This window comes from Tyto alba, unplaced genomic scaffold, assembly GCF_018691265.1.
Source record: "Tyto alba isolate M040663 unplaced genomic scaffold, T.alba_DEE_v4.0 Super-Scaffold_11, whole genome shotgun sequence".
NCBI classification, from domain to species: Eukaryota; Metazoa; Chordata; class Aves; order Strigiformes; family Tytonidae; genus Tyto; species Tyto alba.
This window is the reverse complement of record NW_024881273.1, coordinates 2,015,112-2,042,366: the sequence shown is the minus strand read 5'-3', so window position 1 is coordinate 2,042,366 and position 27,255 is coordinate 2,015,112. Positions and strand designations below refer to the sequence as shown.

The 27,255-nt window shown below is 40.0% G+C and overlaps 1 protein-coding gene across 14 annotated transcripts in view; it reads right to left on the bottom strand.

Annotated features, from left to right (window-relative positions):
- Positions 1 to 2,673: 2,673 nt before the first annotated feature.
- The window catches only part of LOC104357444 (spermatid perinuclear RNA binding protein), a 73,440-nt gene continuing 48,858 nt past the window's right edge, over positions 2,674 to 27,255 (bottom strand). For 7 of the 14 annotated variants that reach the window (XM_032982388.2, XM_042786418.1, XM_032982342.2 and 4 more), the window contains 5 exons: positions 26,542 to 26,700; positions 24,262 to 24,396; positions 23,215 to 23,355; positions 21,612 to 21,735; positions 16,821 to 19,484 (listed from right to left, as the gene is read on the bottom strand). In XM_032982388.2, coding sequence (XP_032838279.1) covers positions 19,303 to 19,484; positions 21,612 to 21,735; positions 23,215 to 23,355; positions 24,262 to 24,396; positions 26,542 to 26,700 — 741 coding nt within the window. In that variant the 3' untranslated portion in view covers positions 16,821 to 19,302. The other 7 variants (XM_042786420.1, XM_042786421.1, XM_042786426.1 and 4 more) reach the window with 4 other exon arrangements.

The window sequence follows — 27,255 nt, the reverse complement described above, 5'->3', positions numbered from 1 at the left end:
ATCTAACAGTTGTCACCCAAGTTACCAGTGCTGTGGCGAGCAGGGTGTGGCTCAAACTGTCATGCGCATAAGTTTTCAGAAAACTAGATGCTGAAATGAGTGCCTTCTGATTTTTTTGCAAGGAAACCTGGAATCATCAACTGCCTTAGCAGCCTTGTGGAAGGTGTCCATGAATGAGTCTGGGGAACATAGATGTCCTTGTTTGAGATACTACTAAGTATCCTGCTTTGCTTTTGAAAGTAGACCTCTACTTTCACTCTGCATTAACTGCTTTTTCTTACCGTTTTGTAAGTCTCTTAAAACAGACCAGCATCAAAGTAGACCAGCATGAGGGATGGTTTAGTGTTTGCTGTACACAGACTGTAAGTGTGGTTTTGAGTAAATAGGAGCTTTTGACAGCCCTCAGTGTCCCAAATGCCTGTTACAAAACCTTGCATTTGGAATCTGTTGTTTATTCATGAGAAAAAGGAACTGACATCTAGATAAATCAGACTGCTGAAATTAAAGAGACAGTAGGACATGGAATTTCCATTGTTTGGTATTGTGTATTTATTGTAAAGTGAGACTACAGCTAGATCTCTGATTTTTTGAGCAGGATTATAGATGCAGCAGTTCTTCACACATGGAGATGACAGGCTGGCTTGTTAGTTGAATAGAGGTAAATCAATTAATTTCTGCTACTTCCTCTGTAATCAACTACACCTTTTCAAGGTGATGTTAATTGCAGCAAGATAAACTGGGTGTCATGCCTGTTAAGCACGTGGTTCCTTCTGTGTGGATCCCTTCAGTGCTGTGCCAGCAAGGGATGGGGCTAGAGTGGTCAAGCAATATTGGGGAGGGACTGAAAATGATGAAGGACCTTTCTGTTAGAGATTTCACTGCATGCATTCATCTGCAGGTTGACAGTGAGAGACATTGCAGTATGCTGAGAAAAAGTAGACAGACTTGGGTATTTTTTGTTGGTTTAGGGGGGCAGGGGAGAGGTAATAATAGTAATGAGTACAAGGGACCACAGATTGCAGCTTCCCTGTTCTCCCAAGCAAGACACGGTGTAACTGCCTGGGCAAGTTTAGGTTAGCTACACAAGGACAGGAATAAAACTAAGTAGGAGATGTGAGGCAGTTTCACAGTGAAGGACATGCCAACCTCCTTTATCAATCTAGACTCAGTATTGTATTACTCCTCCCATGCACCACTCCCTTATCTACCCCTTGTTTCATTCCTGCGAGGCCACAGAACGTCAGCCAGCTCCTGGCGTGGGCCCAGCTCATGTCATTAGCTGTTGCTGACCAGCAACTGCCAGGCTACTGCTGAAGAGCTGTCAGCCTTCTCAGCACCCCTGAGATGATAATCCTGAGGTAGCTTTCTGAATGACCTCTTAATAAGCTAGCAACTATTAAGTGTGTACATAGGTATGGTATTATGCTGATATATAGGGTAGAACTGACCTCAGTTTCAGCCAAGTGTTAATGATGTTTTCTTAACTGACTCTGTTTAGTTCTTTATGGATCATACTTGCTAAATATTTGATGCAGCTCTGAATTTTAAGTGATGCATGGTTTAGTTGGTTTTGGTACAGTGGTCCCTCAACAGTTCTTACATGCATAACTGACGTGTTTGCTGCACAACAGCAGACTCAGCTGGCTGCACGCTGTTTTGCTGAGTGCAAAAGTCTCACACCAAGTCTTATTCCAGTTATCACATATGCTAAGCTGTGGGGTTCCATACAACTCATTTTATTAAGAGCAATCTCAACTTCAGGCAGCTCACAACAGTTTTTAATCCTTCCTCAAGGTTGATCTCCTCTGAATTTGACTGATGACCTCTGCACTTAGACTTGACATGCTGAATTAAAGACCAGAAAAAACACTTCTGAGAAAAGGTAAGAGCATATGGTAAAGTGACTTCTCTATCTTTCCTTCTAGAGTAAAACTGTTCTGTAACTCCAGGCAACTGGACATACTTTTGTATATTCCAGTAAATCTTACCACGAGTTGTAGCCTCAAGCAAACAGCAGCAGCCACAGAATTCTCATGGTATCCTCAACTCCTGCCCTTCATGGCTCTGGACAAGGAAATTGTTTGGATTTGCTTCAGACCTGAGAGGACAAACTGGGACTGCAGGAATTTAATGTTTAGGAAATACAGTGAAATGAGGGGGGCAGGAGAGGAAAAAAATTTGAAAGAACCTTACTTACATATGTAATTTATCCTTTAAGAAAACAGACATCTAGTTTTTCTAATTAGCTAAATACTAGAAAATTCCCAGTTCTCACTCTAAAGTAAAACTTGCCTTCCTGTCTAGTCTCATCACAGTCTTCTCTGGGATTTTCTGTTGCTGCTTCTATTGACTAACCCGAGTGGTATTTGTGTGCAGCAGCCCTTGCACAATTTCAGTCTTGTATACTCTATTCACTGCCACCTCTGTGAAGGAATGCATTCTGCTTGTTACAGCATAAATGTGCTTTATGATTACATCTCAAAGTTACAACTTTGCTAATAATCACCTCTGATAAAACTGCAGCCTTAGGAAATCTGTTTCCTGTTTGCTGAGCCTGTGTACCTGACTAAAGTAAAATGGACTTTTGTGGTTTGCGTTCCCAGGCTTCACAAAACCTAAAAGCCAGTTTCCTCACTGTAAACAAAAAACCCCAAAGCAATCATAAGGCCATAATTCCTGTTTACAGAGATAAGCCTTTATTGTATGCTATTGGAAGCAAATGGGACATGGTTATGGTTTTATATACAGAGAAGTCTGTAGTACTGGGTTACAATCAGTGGCAAATGAACCAAGATTACAGTGCAGATCTAAGTGTTGTGTACAGTTAGTAACAGTGGCTGGCATACAAACCACAACGCAGAAGCCAAATGAAGCCAAGTGTACAGGGTACAGCATCACGTGAGGAAGCAACTTAATGTACAAAGAGCATTCCATTTACTTTACATTTGCAGGCTTTTTTGGCTAGTGAGTAGATACAGCTCAATTTAGAATTCAGTGCGCAGTTACTTTTCTTCCCATTCAACTGTGACCAAATTAAGACAATTTGAATATTCAGATTACATTTTAAATGCTATAAATAGCTAAGGTTGTTGCTGAATTACTTCATTTGAAGTTATTTATTTACACTATAGTCAGAAATAGTTTAATCATCATTGTTCTCTACAGATTACAAATTGGGAGAAATCTTAAATATTTTTAAAGTAGTCTGTAATTAGACCACAAGGATCTCCTGTACTTCATTTGGAAGTTTAATTCTGGGTAACTTTTGAGAGAGAGATTTATTGGGAAGAAAGTTGGAATTGTCCACCATGTTACTCATTTGTGGAATTTGTTCATAGTATTTAAGGTTTAGATAGTTAAAAGGTCAAACTTCTTTTTATTCAATGCCATATCCAATCTTAGTGTAAAAATAAACACTCTGTCCTCTGTGGACAAATAAATCCATCTGTCGGCTGCAGGTCAGACCTCTATTGGTGAAAGAGATTTAGAAAAATAGACCTTTTCTTTAATGGTTACTATGCTGACCCACAAAGGAAAAGTGAAATTCATTCAAGTCTAGAAACAGAAATACAGTACAAGTGATTTATAGAATTGCATTCCTTCCCTCTACAAACTTGCTGAGCATGAAACACTGCCCCAAAGCACTGCCTCTATCTTTTCCTTGTCTTGTAGAAGTAATTGTCATCAGAAAAGTCACATTATACTGCACTGCCAGATTTCCTGTCTGCCTTCTAGTGTGCAGACTCTTAGCAGGGCTCTGTCTCCTGAGGATTCTTTATTTAACAATTCCTTAGATGGATGGGTGGTAGTACTTTGGGTTTTACAAGGGGGATGTTTTAGTCCAAATTAGCAGTAATTGTTTTGATTTGACTGATGGTGATTTTTGGTGGGTGGAAACTCAACCATTTAAAAAAAAAAAAAAGCTTATGAATTGGACTTGAAAAACACCAGCCTTTCCTCAAAATCTCCACTGCCAAGACTGCTTCCCATAGATGTCCTTCTCATTAAGGGGCTGGTACGTTTGGCAGTACAGGTTTCATGCTCAACTTTGTCACGAAGAACTGGACAGGACTTTAAAAAACATACAGCCCACTGGGCCTTGTTCTGCTGTAGTATTTCAGTGCTTTCGACAGTCCCCTCACAGCAGTCTTGCTCTCTTAGAAGTGCAAGTGTCCCAGAACGGCTCTGGGACAGCTGGAGGATGGGTGGCATTCTGGAGTGGAAGCAGTAGTTAAGCACCAGTTGCTGGCCCCTGCAGAGGCTTGAGAGAACAGAATTGCTTCGTAGAGAGCTTGTCGACCTAAAAAGCTTAGTCAGGTTGATCAATAAATATTGACTTAGGGTTAGGATCAGAAATAAGACACTGCACTTTGGAACTGGAAGACAGAGTCAACTTCCTCCCTTTTCTGTCCAAAAGGAGACTAGCTTTAAAACATTTGTCCTTAAGGACCTTTGTGATGTTGGATGAGTAACTCACTAAGCACATATGAATGTACCTGTCCCTTTTCCAGGGAAGAACAGATGTATGACTGGACAAAGCTTCAAGGCTTTTTTTCTGTGGTGGTGGATTTTTTTTTTTTTAAATCTGTTCTGTGTTGTGTTGTCCCTGAAGGCCTATTTACCCACTCTTAAATTATGCAGCATTGCCCAGAGAATGGCTCTGTAGTTGAATATGCTCATGCAGTACAGCCTCTGTTTTCTTCCGGTATGTCTATTTCCATGCAATAGCTGTTATTAGAAAACTACACTTGTCTTTATCCTGTTATTTTGAGCAGGGAAGCAGTGCTACTAGTTTGAAAACACAGGAAATAACCTGTACAGCAAATTAGAATTTTCATAATTACATTCATATACTAACTTTTCAAAAGCTGTACTGCCCTGAATGCTGTTCTTCAGCCCACCATTATTCTGCTTTGAGCAGTATCACTTTCCGTCTGCTTATGAGCAGTTCTTTATAGAAATAATGAAAGAATACTCTCTCCTACACTGATTACATTTTACTTTGTTAATTTACAGGATAACCTTACAGAACTATAGGTTCTATTGGGAGTGCAGCAATACACACATTTCCGTATGCATAGATCATTAAATGGTAACAGTGCCAATAGTAAAGCAAAACCTGCCAAAATGTTCTGTTCCTCTTAATTAATCTTGATTTATATGTGCCTGTTGACTTAAGATGCAGTTAGTGCCCACTGCTGAGATGACACAGTACCCTGAGTAACTTTGTATTGATTATGCTTACACAAGCTTGTGCTTTTCTAAGAACACAGAAATGAGCACAAAGAAAATAAATAAGTACATCAGCTTGTTTCCATGGAATACTGTTAAGCAACTTACTCATAGCAGCTTCGAAGTGTGAAGTTAAAACTTACCTTCTGCTCTACTCCCTTCGAAACAGATGAGTGCTATAATTAACTCCCCTCTAGCTTAAAAAAAAATAGAAGTGGATAGAATGTCAAAATATGCTTTTCTGGTAAGATGAACCTACTTTGTCGTAACTACTTACACCAGTATTGTGACCTGAAATATGTACATTACAACATGTAGTTGTGGAAGCAGTATCTGCTTTCCCTTGTTGCCATGCTGTTCTGTGTAAAAGCAAGTTGTCTAGAATATTGAGGGCATTGTAGAAGTAAGTTACTAGTATCGCTTTAGGGGAAATGACTATTATTCCTTTCCCTCCCAAAATTCAGTGGCATGCTATATACACTGCGTGGAGCAGTCTCCCAATTTTGGATAGGGCTGCATGAGGATATAGAATTTGTTCACTGGATTTTTCCTGCTCCTCCTCTGGAAAACCTTCCATCCTAGACTTGTTTACTGAACAGAAAAAAACATTTATCTCCTGTAGAAACATCAGTAGCAGCTTTTACGCTGCTGTATGGATTGCTTAAACTTCTTACACAATTTCCTATAAACTATTGAAGAAACAATACCATCTCCCTCTGCTCTTAGTATACTAAGGCTGCTGGCTTACCACAGTAAACATAAACCTCCTGGTTTTACCACAGACTCTATTAATGGACTTGGAAAGGCTGTGTAACTTTCCCTCAACTTCCTATCTATGATGCTCAACCTTTAAGACTGGAGAAGGGCATTCTAGCTTCATTTTTTTCTTCTCTCTCTCTCTTGCCTCAGTCCATTTTACCAGGACCAGACGTGTTTAGCAAGTGTGTGTTCAAGTAGAAGCTGTGCTACACCTCGCGAACTACAAAGCAGCATAAGGCACCTGGAGCTTCTAGATCCAGGTAAGAGGCAGGAATGAGGCTTAAATCCACATACTATTTTGTAATTGAAAATTAATTTCAACTCTTACTCATTCCAACTCCCCTGTACCAATAAACGAAGGATAGCAAATTACATTCAATTAATGCCTTTTAGAATTAGTGTAATTTGTTCTAGTGGATATAACAGTCCATACATTTTCGCAAACATGCACTTCTGGCTACCTATAAAACATTTCAATGTTGTTTACTTACATATCATAGAAGAGACTGTACCTTTAATTATCTTAGTGCCACAAACCTTTGGCAATGGAAATCTGATAAATTCAGTCTCAATCTGTGGTTAAAATTTTTATATGCTCTTGGAATTCTTGTAACTCTTGTTTATCATGGATTATTAATTAAACATGGAAGAGAACTCTCCCACTGAGAAGGCTTCAGTCTTTGCAACAGTTTCTGCAGACTGGGCTGGATGGGTTCTTGTAAAGTACACTTAACTATTAAACTACCTGTGGTACAGTATATATGACCTTAGATTGTACAGAGTTAAGGCACCAAATACAAGAGAAAACAACATCCAAAATAAGAAATTTACTTTAGAACTGCACATCTCCACATACCACTCTTGGACACTCAGCTTCTCTTAAACGTAGACATGTTGTCTGGATGTTTCATGCAGCCATAGGAATTGGAGACAAACCACCACTTTACTGAATTTAAATCTTACACTGATAAACTCTTCTCTTACAAAAATCACACTGCTACTTTTAGTAAGGCATTGCATTGCCTACACAGTATTGGACAGGCCTAGGAGAAAAAACACCCTTTTTCCTAGAAGGCCCCAAACTAGAGGAACTGGCATATGTATCCTACTCATGCTTTTGTATTATCTCAAACATCACTTACAAATAACAACTGAATCGGTCCCATTTCTATGAGCAGAATGGGAAAAAGGAAGATGTTTCAGAAGCACTAGAAAACCTGGACATAAATAGGTATGGATTTAGATGACACAAATAAAGCTAAGGAAACATAAATTCTGGGGTTAAGTAATAAAACAGCTTTGTGATGACAATTATCTTAATGTCAAATACTTAATTACTAGCTTAAGTGGTTAATGTTCTAAGGAAAGTGCGGGTGAAAACTGCTGCCACAATCCACAGGCATAGGACTTCAGTGGTGAGTTTCTCCAGTGAATTGTTTTAAAATGACTATAACAGAATTTCTACTTTACAGTAAGAATCAGATGCACAGCAAACTAGATGTGTTAGAACAGAAGAATGAAACCAATGGGTCGTTAGACAACCTGTCTCATATGCTATAGATAGGAGATGCAACTACACTACCCCTTTGCTTTAAACAAGTCAATAAAGTATCTCATTTTTCAATAGATTTATTCAGCAGGAAGACCGAGAGGGTCTGTGTCCTGAACATTCAAGCTGAGCTGCTGTTTTTTAGGACAGTACAGCTGTTCTTAACAGAACTTCTCAGTGAGTCCAGCAGCAAGCTCATTTTCATTCTTTTGATGCCAGAGAGGTCTTAGCTTCACAACTGAGAACAACGATCTGAACTTCATATCTACGTATCTCATCATGTATCCACTGCGGCAGAATTCTTGTGCTGTTTCCCAGAGCCACCGGAAATCGTAGCTGGTTTTGTAAGCTGCTTCTGTGACTTGGAACGCATCTGAAGCTGGGACATATTTTTCCCTTGATTAAGTAACAGGCAACTGTCTACAGCGAATTTAGCTACAGGCAAGATTTTCTAATCTGGAATGATTGAATCTTATCTTACCAAGCAAAAGAGGCAGAGGGAAACTTGCAATTTTGTCCGAGTAAAGACTGAAATACTATTTTGTCTGCTTGCTCTTCATTTATACAGTTCTGGAGAGATGTTCAGGAATCCCACAGCTAGACTGTGATAAGCTACGGGCGCTCAGAAGTACAGATGCAGAATTACAAATGGAGCAAGGGACACTGTGTTTTAGGGGATCAGGGATTTCCAGGCTCACTCTCCAAGGCCATGGCTGGCACTGGATGAGGGATGGTATGTTAAAGCTGCTCACATCTATTGCTTATCTTGGAGTTTTAGAAGAAGTGCCAAGAGATTGCTGTCCGCATAGCTGAACAGCCAATAAACGAAATTTTTTTCCTAGACCACTTGAAAAATCTTCATGTCACCCTTCCTTCATTTTCTACTTCCTAATACCATGAGGAACTTGTGGTCAGGGAAATTCTTCTCAATAGTTCAATGGAAGCAAAAAGCCTCAGATAATTTTAGATTTGTGCACTTTTCCCCAATTAAGTTTTTTTCAGTGGCTAGAGGGCACAGTCTTTTATTAAGACACACATTAAATCTTTTTTCCTTCCAGAAGGCAAGTGTTCTCAAAGAAAGCTTCCTAGTCTCCTGAGATCAGAGATGCCAGAGTAGTTTTCACAGATCTTTGTAAATGAGTAGAAATAGCCCCTTGGCACATGAATGAGTTGAAGTATTTGTAGGAAAACTTGTTTCTCTGAAGCTCTTCATAGGCCGATTACAAGTTTTTCAGAATCTAGAAACTTCTATGTAACAATTCCATAACTTAAGAGAATCAGTTATTTGCTGGGATGCTAAAAGGTGATCAGAAAAGGCAGGGAAGACAGAATTCACAGAAGCAAAGGTATTTAACTGCAGTGAAAGTCATGACAGAGGGTTTACAGCACACTAAGTGGGAGCCATGACAATTGCTGAATCATCTAATTAGCTCACATTGGCTACATGACAGCAAATTAGACAGATTAGAAACCACCTACCCAGATGCTAAATTGCCTGTGTGAGGGCTGGCTTGTGCACTGTGTCCAACAGCAATTGCTTGGGCAACAGAGGCTGCATGTTACATCCCCTTCATGCATATAGCCTGGCCTCCCACCATCCAACTGGCACGACGCCCGGGAAGGTGGTGACCATGCTCCAAGTCCTGAGTGTGTGCTTCAGGAAGACAGCAAGCACTGGCAGAGAGATAACATGATGGCAGGAGGCATCACGTACCGTGCTTTCAGTGAGCCAAGCCCTCCAAACCCATCTTGTTGCCTTAAAGCCTTCTCTAGATAGAACATGCCTGGAGAAATCTCCTATGGCTGGCAAAGTAAGATTGAAGTCCTACTTTATTAAATACCTTATTTCTTCAAAATTCACAGTTGCATATCTGGGAAAATGACAAGCATTCCAACTGCCACTCGCCTATCAGGAGGAAAAACGCGGAGGTATGGTTAGCAGTAGACAAGGGTTTCCATCTGTTGACACTGCTGTTTAAAACTTGAGTTCTTTGACCATTGCAGCTGGTGAAATGGAGGTGCCAACTCCTTGCAGAGCTGTGCACTTCTGGAGAGGAGATAGCAGCTGATTTGCATCATAGGTATGATAACACCAGGCAGCTCCTGAAGTCATGTGCTGACAGACAAATTTCTAAACAATACTTCTGGTTTTCACCTATTTCAAAACAAAGGAAAACACTGCTTCTAGAGTATATGACCTCACAGCAGGGTCATATCAATGCTGCTCTTACAGCAGTGCTGCAACTGTGTAAGAAGTTGACCAGGATGAAATTCTCTTAAGGGCAGATGGGCCAGTGGGAACTGCTGCTGTGCACGGGCACTTCAGACACCAGTCAGACAGCACAAGAGGCTGGTTCTGCATACGCTTCTCCCTCAGGTGGCCCCATGAAACCTAAACTGGTAGAAGGGGAAAGCATATACCTGCCTGATTATGGGTTTGTATGCAAGTGTGGCTAACGGCAAACAAATGCTGTTGTGACAGTGGAACAGTCTATATTTTCTATCTATCTCCCTATTCTGCAAATACCCACGCTTTCCTCAGGTGTTAACTCAGCAGACCACTGAAGCTCACAGTTGTTCCTCCAAAGTCAATGGCTAATGCCATTCCCCTCCAGTGCGGCATTAAACAGGTCAATTCATTATTGTAAAGCTCTGGCTTCTTTTAATCCTTTAAGTGGCAGACACTGTCTCCCGAAATACACACTATCATCTGGTTAGCTAAAACTAGAGTTAAGGTGGGTAGTGTACAGGCATAGACTTTCCCTGGTGTCCTATTTATATATGTACTAATCAAAAGGAACCTTTTCAGAATTCTTTTCCATGAACCACAAATTCAAACTATAAAGTAACATTTCTGCTTTGCTGAAAAGGTATTACAAAGTAGGCAACAATACTAGCAGCTGCACAAAGCGTAAGGAACCCGGTTTACATATTTGGCTGTTGGGTATATTAAAAAATAAAAAGCTTAACAGCTGTAAACCAGACCTCAAATCTCACAGAAAAGGCACTTTAGACCCTACTCCTGTGAGGAAGCTTTTAAAAGGAGACCTGCAAGTATAATAGAAAAGGAGTTTCTAGTTCTGCTTTAGCAAAACAGTGCTTGTTGCAGCATTGATCAAGCAGATGTTACCCGAATTACCCATCAGATAATACCCTGGTGTTTCAGTTAGACTAAAACCTACTATTGGAATTTAACTGCTCTCTCAAATGCCAATATATTAGGCACTTACAGAACCTACATCCATGACAATTCAATGCAGGGGAATGTTTTGCTCAGGTCTCGCTGTCAATGGGACTGATTCCTAGGCAATCCTGCACCTTAGGATCCTGTCACTAATTCCAAGTGGCTGCAAACCCCAGGATTTAAGAGCCTTAAGTACACTGTGTATTTTGCATGTCAGGAAATGGTGTCTCTCCTCCTGAGAAAGGGTGCAGCAAAGGCCAGGGGACAAATTTTGGACATGATCGCTTGCATTATGAACAAAAACATATTTGAGAAATTCAGTATCTTTTCAGTGAAAAAAGAAGGTCCAACAAAGTGAGAATGTAAAAAAAAAAAGCAGAGTGGTATGCTTAGGATTGTAAAAGGGTAATGAGAGAAAAATATGGAAATTCACAGTCATTGCAGTTCTGATGGAAACCAATATAAATGGATTAAGCTGCCACGTACAGGCCACAAAGAAACAGATCAAATAAGAGTCAGCAAGACTTTTTATTAATCAGTCCTTGAACTGGACAGTGCTTGTCAGACTGACATCACTTATGACTAGGAAAGAAATACTCAAGAGAAGTTCATTATAATGCACCTTAACATTGCCTTGATGCATATAAAAGACTGTCTTCTGAAGGAAAGGGAGCAGCCTGCTGCTCCGCTCTCAGTGCTGCTTAGCCTGACAGGCTGAAAGAATAAATTGAATTTTAAGTGAGTTTCAGAGCAAGCCCCAAGTTTGCACCTTGAAGATAACAGCAGATGAAAATCTGCACCACGGAATGGGAAGGACATTCTGATGGCTCACCAATTGCACCTGCAAATGTAATCAAATGGTTATGTGCTTTCACGGGCAAGTCACCAGCACTAGTCCTGAAGTTCATTTCCCTGGGTGCAAATATATAGGCCACTGGCAAGGTCAGGTTCCTGCCCACAGTAGCAAAGCTAATAATATTTAACAGCTAGTTTTCTATATCAGCCTATGAATTATAACCAGACATATCCTGAGTTATGGATAACCTACACATGCAGTTATTTACTGAATTAGATGTTTTCAATATTGAAATGAAATATAGTTTGGTTTTGCTGTTATATTTTGATGCAAAACAACAAGCTTTGGGCCTGATACACTACTACATATTCCATACCAAGTGTTTTCCTGTTTTACATCAGTATAAACTGTGATCAGTCAGGGTTGTTTTTTTTATCTTTCATCTCTGAATTGAGACCCTTAAATGCTAATACAAAATCAACTCCTTCCCTTTTGCCTTTTTTTTTTTTTTTTTCCATTTTTATATAAAAACAGTTGTTTCCAGCAACTTCAAGTACTGCAAGTACTGCAATTGTGCAGTACTGTACTATGCAACTTTGCATAACGCAAGGTTATATAAAGGCAAATTAAAAAAAACCCTAGTATTTTAAAACTACACATATCATGTGCACCATATAGGTCATAATCCAAAACCATTTTAATTCAAGTAAAATATTTGTTAAAACATATACTACAGAACTGAAAGTAATTATTTATGGATGGCTGTATCCTAATTTCTAGCTTTAGAAAACCACAGCTAAGCAAATTACTCCTGTAGAGTTAAATCACTGCCTGCCTGCCTGCCGCTCCTCCCACTGCACCTGCAAGAGGAAAGCAAACCTGGCTGCTTCATGAATTAATTTGGCCTAATGTAATTTGATCTCTGCAGATTTTAACTGTAATATCATCAATGTCTTTCATTCTTCATTTGGAGTTTAGCTTTAATAGTTTAGGGAAATATTTTCTCTCTATATTACTTAGATAACATCAGACATTCCACTTCTCGTTTTTATTCCACGCACCTATAACCATGCTATGGCTTTCAGTGTGGGCCATGGCCCTGGCTGTGGTACCTACCCAAATGTTTTCCACAGATATGCAAGGAATGCAGTGCCTGACACACAGCAGTATCAGTACAGCTTTTTATGCTACACAAGAGAATATTTGAAGGACAACAGTCTGTTGATAAAACCAAACAATTTCTTAAAACTGTTATGTAATATTAACTTTTTTAACTGCAACTGGAGTGTTTGAAGTGGCCTTGAAAAATACAAAGTTGGAATTCAGACCTATGTATTACCTGTTTAAACATTTAGTTAAACAATACATAATAAAAACGTGCCGTATACAAGATTGTCACAGGTATATGAGATTTTTAGAAAAAAAAGCAATAAAAATATTCTTTAAGCTGAAAATAAAATCTCTTACCTTTTATATCACGATCTCAGCTTACAGTCACTACATTTCTGCTTATTTTATACAAGTGCATATGGCTATGAAGGTCCGGAGAGAATGAGAATAAAGTGGTATTAACCTGCTGAAAACTGCTTAAAAGTCTTAAGCTGCAACATATAGATGTTCCAATACCATTTAAAAAAACATTCACCTTTCAGTTATTGCTGATTGCTGATTCACAATGTCAAAATACCAACATACAAATATTTAAGAGGAAAAAAAATCAGTGAATTTAGAGCAGCAATGTTTTTGAACTGGATTTTTACCAAATACTATGTTTTCCTATCATTTGGTGATGATTTTAGGAGACACAAAAGAAATTGATTGGAAAGTCAAGTTCAGGCCTACCCTTTTTGTGCCTCATATTAATGATGTGGGGAAGAGAGAGAGAGAGAGAAAGAATATATCATTTAGTTAGCTTTTGGAAAAAATATATATTCTGTTTTTTTCTTCTGCCTTTTTGCTACATTTCATGTCTGCTGACATGTGCAATGGTACAAAGCACTACTGCTTCAAAAGTGACCATTGCAAGTCTTTGTAGCAATTTTTATAGGAAACATGCAAATACAGTTATAGTATTAAAATTCTGAAGTACTTAAATAGTGAAAGTAAAAGCAGTATTCACTGCTTAAAGCAGGCACTCTGCTCTGTTTTGTTCCTTGGTTTGGTGTTTGTTTTTTTTCCCCCCCAACACACCAGTCTTTCCCTTCTAGTATAAAGAAATAACCAGAAGTATATACACATCTATTGCTATGTACCCAAAGAAAGGACTGTGGCTTGGAGTAAGTATTGCTTTTCATTAAATGGAACAAAGTTCAAGAAGTGAAAAAAACACTTTAAAAAAAAAAAAAAAAGGAAAAAAGCTCAGATTCCATGTCTGAAGTTGAGAAACCTCAAAACGAGCCACGTTTGTTCTTGCTTTTAAGACATGTACAAAATGCCATTTCGAGCCAGACAACCTGATGGTTCTAGAAGTCAGAGAAGAAATCTTGAGGGCCCAAGTGAATAATAAAAGGTGCGATGCTGAGAGGCTGGCAATAGGGACTGTCAATGAAAAAACCACCTACAGTGGGAAAAGAGCAGAGAAGCAAAAACTTCACGTTAATTTCAGAGAGACTAGCTGAAGCTAAAGCTCCATTTAAATTTCTCTGCTCTTTCAGCTGCAAGTGGAATTTTCATTGTAAAACGGGCACTTTTAATTCTTTGAAGGTATTGAAACATCTAACACTTCCAAGATTACCACTTTCTAAACAAAGAACTGACAGCTCATTCGTATTTTCAGTAAAGCAGAGAAATGTAAAATATGCAGCAAGGGGGCAAGTTTACAATGTGGTTAGTAACTCCCAACAAATGACAAAAAATAAAAAATGACTTCTATAAATCATCTGAAATGACTGCCATCATGTTGGAAAAGAGCATAGCGCCCTCCTTGTTTTTGAAATACGAACAAGTTATTTGGCTTACGAATGTTCATATAGAATTGGTTCAGAGAATATTTTGCTTGAAATTTTACAAAGCTGAGGATTCAAAAAAAAAAAAAAAAAGAAGAAACTATGAACAGTTGCCAATCAGGGGAACTCCAAAAGAGGGGAGGAAAAAAAGAACCAATGTGTGCACAGGAAAGATTCCTTTAATGAATATTTGATTAACAAAAACGGGCTCTTATCAGCCATGCTTTTTCTGCTCCGTGATGGCTTCCTTTCATCCATAGGCCAGCAAAATATATCAGTGATTTGTGAGCACCACTCAATTTGACTACAGCCCCGAGACCCTGCTCTTTATTCTAACACTAACGCATGGATGACAACAGCAGGCTCACTACTCCTTGTCAAGAGATCTACATATTTTATTAAAGTACCACCAACACCAAACGAAAGCAAGAGCTACAGCAGAAAAACCATTTAAGATATGAACACATTCCTAAGCACCAATACTTAGCTTAAGAATAACAGCTGCAGTTAATTCCAAGAAAAGCAGCTTGTTACATAAGCCACCCCTTATCAAGCTTTTCTAATATTTCTTTCCCTATAATGGGGGGCGTAGGGGAGGAGGAACTTTACATTGCTTTAAGCACCGTTCTTACACCCTCTTCATATCAAAAGCTCCCCCCGCCGCAGCAGCAGAGTCTGTTAGAGAACAGAGTGTATGAAGGCAATCTTTCCAAAAGCATGAACTAAAGCAAACCTACGGAGAAGCAACGGGTGAGGTCTGAGTAGAGAAGTGCAACCAACAATGCTGCTTATTTTGTGGGGTGATACCTTAATAAAGACTACTTGAATCCCTCCTTAGAGCCCACAGCAGTTTTGATGCAGAAGTCCACAACACATGGAGGCAGCGTGCAGCCGGGGCCTGGGCTGGAATTCCAGCCAGGTGCACGCGCCCGCTCCTGCTCGGGAAGAGTATTCTTTCGGTTTGAGCACCAACTGTTAGAAAAGTACTGGCCTATGGCTGAAGTGTGTCACTTTCCACAGCAGCACTCAACAAGAACGGGGACAATTAAATAGCAAGTTTTCATGGGGACCTTGTTGCTGCTTTAGATTCTTGTAAATGTAAGGGGGAAAAGGAGAACCCTTTGTTTCAATATAGGATTGACAACTAAAATGCTTTCTGTAGAAATGGTGGATGGAAAATCAAGGGTGGGCAGACAATCTTAAAAGTGAAGAAGGCCACAAGAACAAGTGCAATTTTTTTTCTTTTTTCTTTTTTTTTTTTCTCTCTTTTTTTTTTTTTTTTTTGGTAAAAACAGAAAAGAAAGGAAAACAAGCAGCTTTTGAGCCCTAAAGAACCTGATTGTAACATTATTGTTGTCCTTTCTCTGGGCAATACGGGCTTAACTGTGTATCCCTGTAATTACATAACGAGTCTTTCTGTGGGAACTTCCTTTGTTTAGTACTTATTTCACAGAATGCAATCTAATACAGAGAGACAGTCTAAGATTAATTCCCTTTGTTTATACAGAGAGACAGTCTAAGATTAATTCCCTTTGTTTTGTCTGTTTTTCAGTATTTTGTGTGCAAGTGAAAAGCCTTCTTGGATAATTAAGACTGTGTCTAAAACCACAGTTACAGTATGCTGATCTTAAAGATTATAAGGAAACTCAGGTACTGATGCTTGACTATAAAAAATAAGATAAAACAGTATTTTAACCCATATTTTACTAAGTTTATTACATACCATAATATTTACAAAGTTAAATGTTAACTGTAAAGTTTCTATTGTGTGGGTTTGTTTTTTTTTTTTTTTAATTTTTATTTTTTATTTTTTAAAGAACTATGCCCTGCATTTAATAACCCTATAACAAGTACAGGTCATTAACTGAATCTGTGTGACTGCATTAGGAAACAGGCAGTACTCTTGTGTTACAACAAAACAGTTTATTTGTGATCAGTGTTTTATATTCTATACATCCTTCACAAATTTAATTTTACATAATCGGATACTTCATTTAAAACGTAAGATTTAAGCTTCTAGTTCTTCCCTATAACAGAAGGCTGGTATAAGTTATTTGAAAATGAGGTAACATTTCACAGAACATTTTTTTCAAGTTTTAGAGAACTAAATTTGCATTTTGTTAAAATCAAAAAGTAGGAAAAAGATGTTTCTTTACAAATGACTTTGCTCAAGTATGTGTTCAAAGAAAACAGGATAAAAAGGCTTTTTTTCTTCTAACATTCTGTACTGTACTGTGTTGTTCAATCAATAGGAATTAGCTTCTGCCATTTGCTAAAAGAATGAGTAGTGGGGAACAGGATAAGTTGGGAATTTCATAACTGGTAACAGAACCATTCTCTTGGGTAAACCTACAGAGAGAAGAAAGGGAGAGGACTCCAAATAAGTTCAGTGATCCAAGAAAGTCAGATAAGAGCTTACAGCAGCGTTCTCATTAACCTTTTCCAGATCAGTCAGTCAGTGTGATCTCAGGGCGCAGAGTCCCATAAACAGTAACACTTCAACACTTTGCACTATTTCAAACAGATGGTTAGCCTAAAGTTTGCGTTTATTTTTGTCCTGGTGTTTGGTAAAATTAAAGTAAGCAATATTCTCAAAAGCAGAGTGTGTATTTGGACTTGAAGCTCTCCTTCATAATCCTTATGGTAATTAATCTCTGCTATCTCGTTCTATGTCCTGAGTTAATTTCACAGGCCAGTTACAATTGCAGATATTCTAGACAGGCACTGCTGTGTGTAAAAGAGACCTCACAGGGAAACTGTTCAGCAGTTTTGATAAGCATCCAGGTAGGTCAGCCAAAAATTAAGCACCTACAGTAAATTCTGCATCTGCTTTGTTATTCTGCATTTCCTCTCCTGTATTGAAGTGGCAAATCTGGAAAGAGTAGTATCTGCCTGATTTCATGATTGTTACAGAGTTCTTGTGGCCTCACAAACTTCTGCACAATTAAGTGTTTGTTTATTTTTTTAATCTTGCCTATTTAAATTCTAATATTTAACCTATGTATCCATTTAGAAATCACAAAGCAGCAACAGCAGGTATTCCAGAGCACCAGATGATCAAAGTGAAGTTTCCCAACATGCAACAGCTTACAAAGGCAGAGAGACATGTTTACCTTACAGCCAAAAAGCATTATCCCAGTACTTCGCATCACAATCATAAGACATTAAAAACAGAAACTCTTTATGTGAAAAATGGGGGCATTCAATTCCACAATGCTTTGAAGTCAGTGATATGTCACATATACACAGCTAAGTGATAAAAATCCATCTCCCAAAATAGGCATCACGAGAAAAACAAAACAAAACAAAACCACAAAACAGAAGGAATGAATGAAAAAAAAGCAAGAAAAGCTGCAAGGGAAGTTGGTAGTAGTTGTATTATTTTCTTCAGCAGGGGAAGGATTCCTCTTAAGTCGCTATGTGTCACTGCTTGTAAAAATACAAACATGCAGATACCACTCATCTTAGTTATAGTCCGTGACTACTTCTTGGGAAGAACCAAAGGGATTTTTTAAAAATCCATATCATGGAGTGATCCCTAAACTAAATTTCCTTTCAGTTTTCCTTGAGAAAACATGTCGCTGTTCCTTGTGTAATGCAACACAAAAGATAACACGCAGAGTCTGCTCAAGGGGACAGCACCTGCTGTCAGCTGCTGTTCTGTCAAAGCACCTGCCCAGTCAGTAGGGCAGGAGATCTAAAACTAGAGGGGTTTGCTTCAGTTTTGAAGGGAGAATTCCACACTGAGTGCAGCCCACGGGCCCATTCTCCTTCCGCTTTCCACCACTGCAGGAGTATAGACTAGGACCAGCTGGTCTTCGTCAAGCAAAGCAAACATCTGCAATAAAGCAGTGGCATTCTTCCACTGTTTACAGCTCATACCTCTAAAAGAAAGTAATGAAATCAATGTTCCAAAATATTTTTAACTTTTATAATGCTATCAGGGGAGTTGGTATTGCCCAAGCTATACAGATTTGAGAGAAGCAAGTATTACAAATGCTACAAAAGCTAGAAAATTAATAGCAAATTGCAGGCTGTTTCCCACATGAAAAACTGCAGGCCTTGAAACGTACTCGTCACTTGAGTAGCAGGCTCTTGCCCGGTCCCAGTGACGGGAGAGGCTGGTGGGACTGGTTGTGGTGGGCTCGCTCTGTGTGTGCCAGGACATATCACCGACTCCAAACGGCTTTGCTCCCATTGCCACATAAACCTCATTCAAAGTAACCAAAAGGGCCGGTTAGAGGTATGCATTGTTAGTCTAGCATAAAAAAAAGCCGGTGGGTAGGGAGAAGCTGAATTAAGAAAGACCCTTCCATCGTAGCTCACTGATGATTAGTTTATTTTACAATCTTCGTGAAACCAGTGCTTTGCCAGCCTAATATCACCATGTTTCTTAGGAAAAAGCATCGTGGCAAATGACCATGTCCTAGCTTCCTTGCGATCTGATTGCTAAGGGTACACGCTCCACAGAAACCATTCTGCTTGTCCCAGGCAGCAGTGTTTTAGCCTGCGGGGGGGCGGGGGGTGGGTGAATATGCACCTAGACTCCAGAGAGTTGACAGCATTAAGGGAGCTTTGTCCACAAGCCACTTACACTTGGGGACAAACACTTTGCCAACGTTACTGTAATGCCATTTAGATAACTATGGGTCAGAGATGCTGAAATAGGCCCTTCGGTAGTCTTTGAATGGAGCACAGATTGGCTGTAAAAAGTAAGAAAACTACTTCGATTCAGTTTCAGTATGAAAGGGAACAGGCAATTAGAACGAGCAGTCCTTCCACAAATCAGGCAAAGCATAGGCAAAAAAGCTACTCCAACCAAAAAAGAACCACAAGGTTATGGCATAAAAGTGTTGTTGTTGTCATGGTTTAAGAGCTTTAATCTCTTTGAATTTCTCCTTGGACTGCCACATTTGGACTGCCACAACAGTTTCTGTCTCATTTCTAATGTGTTAATTATTGGGCTATACATACCGTAAGCTGGTGCCGCTGTACTGTACCCGTAGGGTGCTCCATAGCCTGCAACAGAAACAGATAAGGGAGGGGTTTCATTTCCTACAGTGCCTGAAGACCATCAGTGTTTGCACACCACCACACAGGGAGGGACCCCTTCTGGTACACGAAGCAGGACCACAGAAAAAACAAACTCACACAAATACGTATTAATATTGCTGAAAACACTAAAATCCTTCTGCATGGTGGCCTGAAGAATAAGCTACTCAATGACTTTCTTAAGCCACAGCATCAAGGAGTTAAATTCCGTATTTCGTTTCCTATCAGCTGAAGCCCTCAAGCCCGCACTGCCAGAGGACGGAGCTGGCATGATCCAGTCAGACATCCCATATTTGCTTCTGTTCTTCCTAAAATACAAATACAGTCTAATGCAGAGAACAGTGATTTTCCTCCACTTCCACTGTAAAGAGGAGAAAGCTGGGTGCCTGTGGCAGATACCACATCCTCCTCAGCAAAGCTCCTGTGAATTCTTTGCCTCTGACATTTCTAACAGACAAAAGAAAGTTTCACAGAGGACATCTGAATACCTGGAGGCAAACAGAGCACAGTATCTTTTTTTCCTCAAAGGGCAAAGCATGACTCTGGAGTGAGACAAAAAGCAACAGTGGTAACACCAATCTTGGTTCCTACATCTCAGTAATCCATGAAGGCTTTAGAAGTTGGGTTTTTTTCTGGTGGGATCACCCTGTCCATCACAAAAAGCAAAAGATTTCTGAGAAAATAGGCGGGAAGAGAAATAATCTGTGAAGGTCAAGGCCAATAAAAGCTTAACAACTACAGTGACTGGGAAATTAAACTTATTTCTGGATGGAGTAATTCCATGCTGGCAAGAAGCATGCCCCTGGCAGGCTAAAGTGGCTCATAAATGACTCCTCAGGCAGAAAGACAGTTCCAAAACTAATGTTAACAGCCATTAAAAATGAATTACTGGTTTTTAATATTTATAATTACATGAACATACAGGAACAATGAAGACGACGTGCTGTCGACTGTGCCAGAAAGCAAGGCTACCAAACATCAGGGCTGTGCTGTTAGTGTGTGTGAACTGCTGAAGGGTATAATTAGAGCTCATGCTGTAATCTGAAAACCTGAGCATGAGGAATATGAGTTTTCTCTTTTGGAAGCTATTGGATTTGCTTTGACTAAGGAATCTCCAGCATCTCATCTTACACGCTAGGGGTTCTTACTCCAAGTGAAAACAATGTCTAGATTCCCCTCACATGTCACCTGCAAGCCTCAGACATGTTGTAGAGTCACAGAGAACAGTGTGCTTTGAAAAGTAACAGGACGGAGAAATTGAACATTTTGTTAAAATTTTCTTGTGTTTACATTTTAACACCTTACACTATGTGCTTGACATTTTAAAAACAAAACAACACAACAAAAAACCTTACACTACTTTGTACCAGCCAGTAATAGCTGAGCACTTCAGCTCTTCAAGTTCTGCTTCTGATGGCTGCAAATCTGCCCTAAGGAATGAGCCATGAGACATCCTGACCAGTAACTCACCTGCTCTGTACAGGAAGCACCAAGGATAGATGTGGACCAGAAGGCCCTTGGATTTCAAAAGGCATTTCTACTAATCAGAACAATGCAGCAGGGATGATGAATTAACATCTGCTGGAGTATGAACATAAATTTTTTTTTTTTTTTTTTGGCCACCATAGAAGCTACTAATAGATGCTGTGCTCACATGTACAATTCATGTGGCAAATTTCTGGGAGCGCAGTATCTCCTGAGCCTGCCAACTTAACCTCCACAAGGGTTTCTTGGGAAAGCCACTCCTAATGCTAAAGGACACGATCCAGGAGGTTCTTAGCTAGGAAAAGAGTTTTGGGAATTATGCCATGAAGAAAATAAAAAAATAGTATTTTATAATAAAATAATAAAGCCAGGAAAGCCATTATGCCCATAACTGTGTGCTCCATGCACGCCAAGCTTCAAGTTGTACACTCATAAAGGACAGGTACTGCCAGTTTTTCAGCTCTTTACATAAATCAAAGCCCCATGAATTCCCCCTTCTGCTTCATCTCAGATGATTAAAGCTGAAGAAATCACTTGCATAGGTGACTGATGCACATGGAAAAGAACACCCCAGCAGACAGAAATTGAACGATTCATGCCGTGCCTTACCTGGTGTTATGTATCCAGTAGCAGCAGCAGCCCCAACAAATGCCCCTCGTGTTAAAGCACCTCGTCCTCTGCCTCGAACAGCCTGGACTGCTGCAGAAACAGCTGTATTGACAACCCCTTTCGTCTGCCCAGAGTAATAAAGAATAGCCATTCAGAAAGTGAAAGCGTTGCTGGAAATACAAGGCCATCTGCATTAAATCACCACCTTTTAAAAATCTTTTAAAACATGCTTGATGCACCAGTCGTGTTGAAGGCAGAATACAGACTGGAGACGTGCTGCCCTGAGCAACCTGACAGTGGGGAACCACGCGAATGCCAGGCCCGCTCGCCAACCGCAACATTGTCTTTGCTTCTCTCCTACTGTTCTAAACCCACTGAACTGCAGCAGGGCCAGGATTTCACCCCAAAGACAAATAACCACCTCATGACAACACTGGACTGCTTTAACCTAACTTCACTAGAATGCCGCCTTCCTTTTCCCACTGCCTCCACCTACAAGCGAAAGAACAGCAAGGAGTTCCAGAAGCTGGTGTTGCTCCGTGCATCGGAGCACAGCTTTGCTGTAACATACCCTGACTGTCCCCTGAAAACAATAAAATTGTGCAAATCCAGGTGTTCCAAAGACAAGCTTGGCAGTTATTGCCATCACTGACCTACTGAAACAAGAACACATCAGCAACAACAAAAAAGGCAAAACCAGAATTTAGAAAGTGCCTGAATCAGAGGTCATTTTCCTGTCAAGCACATGTGGAACATCATCTCGTGAGGTCATGTTTCTCATTTACTAGACTTTTGAGACAGTAATGGAAACTGGAATACTCCTGACCAAAGGCCTGAGTGAAATGGAGAGGACTTACCAGTTACAGAACAAAACCAAAAGTAAGAATTGACTGTTATCTTTTTAAAGTGTATTTTATGATACATTCTGCTCCAGCATGAAATGACAACAAAATCCTAATTCTAACATATTTGCACAAAAGAAACAAATTGTAATCCTCAGGACTTAGTTCAGACTGTAGTCCTCTAGAAGAAGAACACCATTGATTAGTTTCTGCTCTGTTCAACCTTAATCTTAATAGATTTGAGAGATCATTGTGGCTGTTAAACCTAATGGACAAGACCAAGCTTTTTATTATACAAGTCTTCCTCACCAAACAAAATGGTTCATCTGAAAAGTTGAAAAGGTACAAAATCTCAGTTTACTCCATAATCTAGAGTTAAGGCCTTTACCCGACTAGAAATGACTTATCCCCTAAGTCTGTGCATCTTCCATGACGCAGGAACACTCTATGGCTCTGGCCTGAAACACAAGAGACTTCCACATCATCACTGGCTGAACCACTGGCCTTACTGGATCTCTCCCAGCTAATCAGCACGTCTCTGTCTTTGTGCGTCCTTTTCTGCTGTATCTCCCACAATATGGTCCCAACGATCGCTTATATTGTTATACTACAACAATTATTATAGAAGAATAAAAATAGAAACCTTACATGTATGCATAAATCAAGAGACTGAAACCACTTGCTTCCTACAGAATTCCCGTATCATAAAGTAACCCAGAGCTGTGATAGCAGTGGTCCATAAAGCAAATAACAATTCTTACCTGAGGAAGAATCTTCTTTTTCTTGTTGTTTGCTGCATTAGGCCCAGAAAACAGTTTTTCAAGTGCTGCTAATGCAGCACTTGCTTTTGCTACTTTCTTATTTGGGCCTGCACCTCTGAACTTCTGCCCATCTACTTCTACCTGAAAATTGAGAAAGGAGTTTATGCCTAGTATTTATCCTCAGGAATACCATGGTGCACCCACTCGTCATGATGTGCCATCCATAAAGAACTTCAGTCATAAAACCCCAAAATCCTTCGTGTTTTATGTGACAAATTTCTATTGCTTCTAGATTATGAAGCTGATAATACCTAAGTGATCATGTGAAGCATTACATCGCAGATATTAGGAATCTGGAAACTACAGGTGCAACTCAAAGAGGACCAGTATATATCTATTTGATACTGAATTTAGTGCCAGTATGCTTGAGCTGCTCAACACATGAATGATACCTCTAGGAAACAGGGGTTTAGGAATCATTTGAGGCTCCCCTCATCTTTATTAATGCCGTATATACCAACATCTTTGGCTACACTATACATACACTAACTGGGATGCTACCTCATACCATTTAGAGCCCAGTGCTACTTCAGAGACAGCACAAGCAGGGGAAGAAATTAGATGAGATGAGTTTACCCTCTGCTACAGTCATTCCAAATACCCCTGGTAAGCTGGCCACAGGAGACTCAAGTCAGGTCACTGACATGGGGTTACTGAGGATGTTTTCAAAACTTGCAAATCAGATATTTTTGTCAAGCTGTGTATCTGCTACTTCCCTCCTCCTCCTCATGTCAAGGCATGATGTAGTTTGGGGCTATCAGACCCCAGTTTTAACTGTCTGTATTTTCCTAAAGCATAAAAAATATTCCTTTCACCAGTCTTATCATCACAGCAGCAATAAGAGGCACAAAAACCTGAAAACATCACCACCACAGATGTGCATTGCAAAAAGCAAAATACATAAAGTCTGAACTGTGGCAGCAAGGAACTCCAGAGACTGATGCACTGTTGGCAAAACCACCGACCAACTCTAAGTGCTTCACTCACCTCCATCACAAAGCGCTTGTCATGGCTTCCACCTGTCTCAGAGATGAGCTCATACTTCAGACCTCTTCTTTTCTCATTGAGCTCCATCACCGGGTTTTTGCCACTTGCTGTGAGTATAGGACCCTGAGTTCTTACCTAGAGAGACATTTATGGTGCTGCTTTAGAGCCTTTCTCTCTTCAAAATGCAGACGAGCATCTGTGGCATCGTGGTTTACAGTGCCACATGGAGCGCGCCAGCATTATCCCCATGTCAGGCCTCTGCCAAAGCTTGTTCTTCCCCGCGCGTGGGCCTCGGCAGGCTTCCCAGAACAGCCCTGCCTCAAAGGTAGCGCTGCCTTGGCCGCAGCGCAACATGCTGCGCTACACCAGCGGCTGGGAAGGACAGTGGGGGGACAAACATGACTGCAAAAGCAGTCACACCCTCTTTATTTCTGTTGGTGAGAGATCCTGCCCTCGTGGCCTGGTCTGGTGTCTACACAAAGGGGACATTACACCAGCTGCACTTGCAGTTCCAACCCTGAGAATATCCAAGGCTGAAGCTGAGGCCATGGTGTCAAGTTCCTTGAAATCGAAGGCTTTATCACCGAAAGGAGAGATTAGCCTTCCCAGCCTTGCCCACATCTCTGCTGCTCGATCTAATTACGTCCTGGCACTAGTGAGCTCTGACTGAAGAAGGCCCATACCCCGGATCACATGTTTCAGCAGAAATATCTCTAACTGTTCGGAAAGCAAGGAAGGTAAAACTGAGATCTCAACGCACCAGTACGTCAGCCTGTGTTAGAGTCCACTCAGCTACAGATACAAATGACTACTCACTAATGAAAAAAAAAGATGATTAAGGGATCAAACCAGTGTTTTCCAAAGCAACTCCTTATTTTGGATAAAGATCAGGAGTCCCAGTACCAGGACCTGCCCTTTGAAAGTAAAGTACCTCAAAAGCATAAACACCAAAGTAATGCAGCTTGGGAAATATCTTCATCATCTTAAAATATTACCTACTTTTGCGATAAAATATAATAAATTTTTTAAAGGAAAATTAAAAGGTCAGTTTGTTGAGTATAACATACCCCCATTTCCTTTTCCTGGCAATGTCTCAGTGGACTAAATATATATGTGAATTGAGTTGTCCATGATTATGCACGGTCTGGAAATTAAGTGGCTTCCAACTGAAGAAATTAATGTTTTAACATCTTGACAAGTATTTGAAGAACAGAACAATTAACTTATATTTACAGCAAACCCCCCCTAAAGCCCTAGAAAAAAAAGCATTATAACGAAAAAGAAAGCTGGGATCTACAGTGGTTTATCAGTACAGTGCCCAGAGACCTTGCTGCAGAGCGATCAGGCAGACAAGTACACAAATTAAAGCTGTTACTCAGTCTTTATACAGGATCCTTCTCTAAAATCTGTGTGGCAATTATGAACAGTGATTGAGGAAATCAAGAAGAGAACGGTGAAAGGGATGACATCTAAGCATGAGTTTAAAATCTCCTTGGTTTCTTAATGGTGAAGAGAAACAAATACCAGAAATACTTTAAGAAACTATCCAAATAATGTACTACAGACCCATCACAGCTTGATTCCTGGGGACATTCAGCCAAAGTTACTAAAGTTACTGGAATTTTGTCCTTTGAGGAATACTCTATTTTCCACAACTTCCATGAAAATACAAGCACAGTATGCTCCTTATAGCATCTGACTTCAGCTACAAGTGCCAAAGTTAAAATATATTATATTGAAACTGGAGCAATTTCAATGCAGCATTTTCTAGACCATCCGATATGCACAGAGGTATTAGGTTTTACATTTCTTAACATCTCCTAATGAATTTTTGTATTTTCATTGGTCTTTATGTGTATCAGTTTAAGATCCTGTCTAGGTAAGTATCCTTTTTTGGACAGACCCGGTATTACAAAACAGAAACTGTGAAACTTGCGTTACTGGAGCCCAAAGGCACCAAACAAGATGGAGCCGTCCCAATCCCGAGACCAGATGTAAACTGACCAGAAGACAACAAGCCCGTCTCAGAGTTTATGGTCTTATGAGGACAAGATGGGTACCCCACCTTAAACTTGAGGAAAGGGGGCACAAAGATCGGTTATTTGTCCACAGTGGCAGAAAGCCTGTGGCAGAAGTGAGACTGGAAACTGTCTCTTAATTCCTCATCCACAACCCTAACTAAAACACCATCCACTTCTGGGAGGAGAGTTAAAAAAACACCAAAAAACCCCAAAACAAACCCCACACTTCATCACTTGTATTTTTTAATGCACTACTCACCTCTAGGGTAGCGGAGGTGTCAGCTGTGGAATTTCCAGTATTATTGCTTGAGATTGAAGACATTGTTTCACTTTTACCTTCAGTGTCTGATTTTTCATCAGAACTCATACACTCTACATCTGCATCAAAACCAGTTGGATACCCCATCGCCTGTAAAACCTACGACAAAAGGCACATGAAATGAACCGAGCACAACGCAAAAGAACCTCCACCATACACTTAATAAAGGCAGATTGCTTAGAAATATGCTTTCTCCTGTGCTGAAATGGAGAAAACCACAATAGCAATCGAGAAAATAGTATTAGGTTTCCAAAAGTGGAATCAACACAAGCAGAATTTTAGTCTCAAATGCAACAATTACTCATGAGCATTGTTCATCATCTCGAGAATTCCTTCTAAAGTAATAGATTAAAATTCGGAAGTGCATCTACTGCAGGACACTGCTTAACAGTATGATAAGGAGATTGGTTTGCACACCATTTTCCCCCTCTCTCTGTGTATACAGACAGATCAAGAGATTGACTGGAGGGCAAACAAGACAAACAGTCTTATGAGAATTAAAGCATTGTCATTCTACAAGATGGTACTTCTGGAGTTTCCTAGGAAACAGCGGGCGACAGTCCGTAGGTACCCAAGTGGTGTACAGAATGCGCCCCTGCAGCCAGGGGACTGGTACCACCTCCCCGCTTGCATCTTTCAGAGGGTAGATGCTTC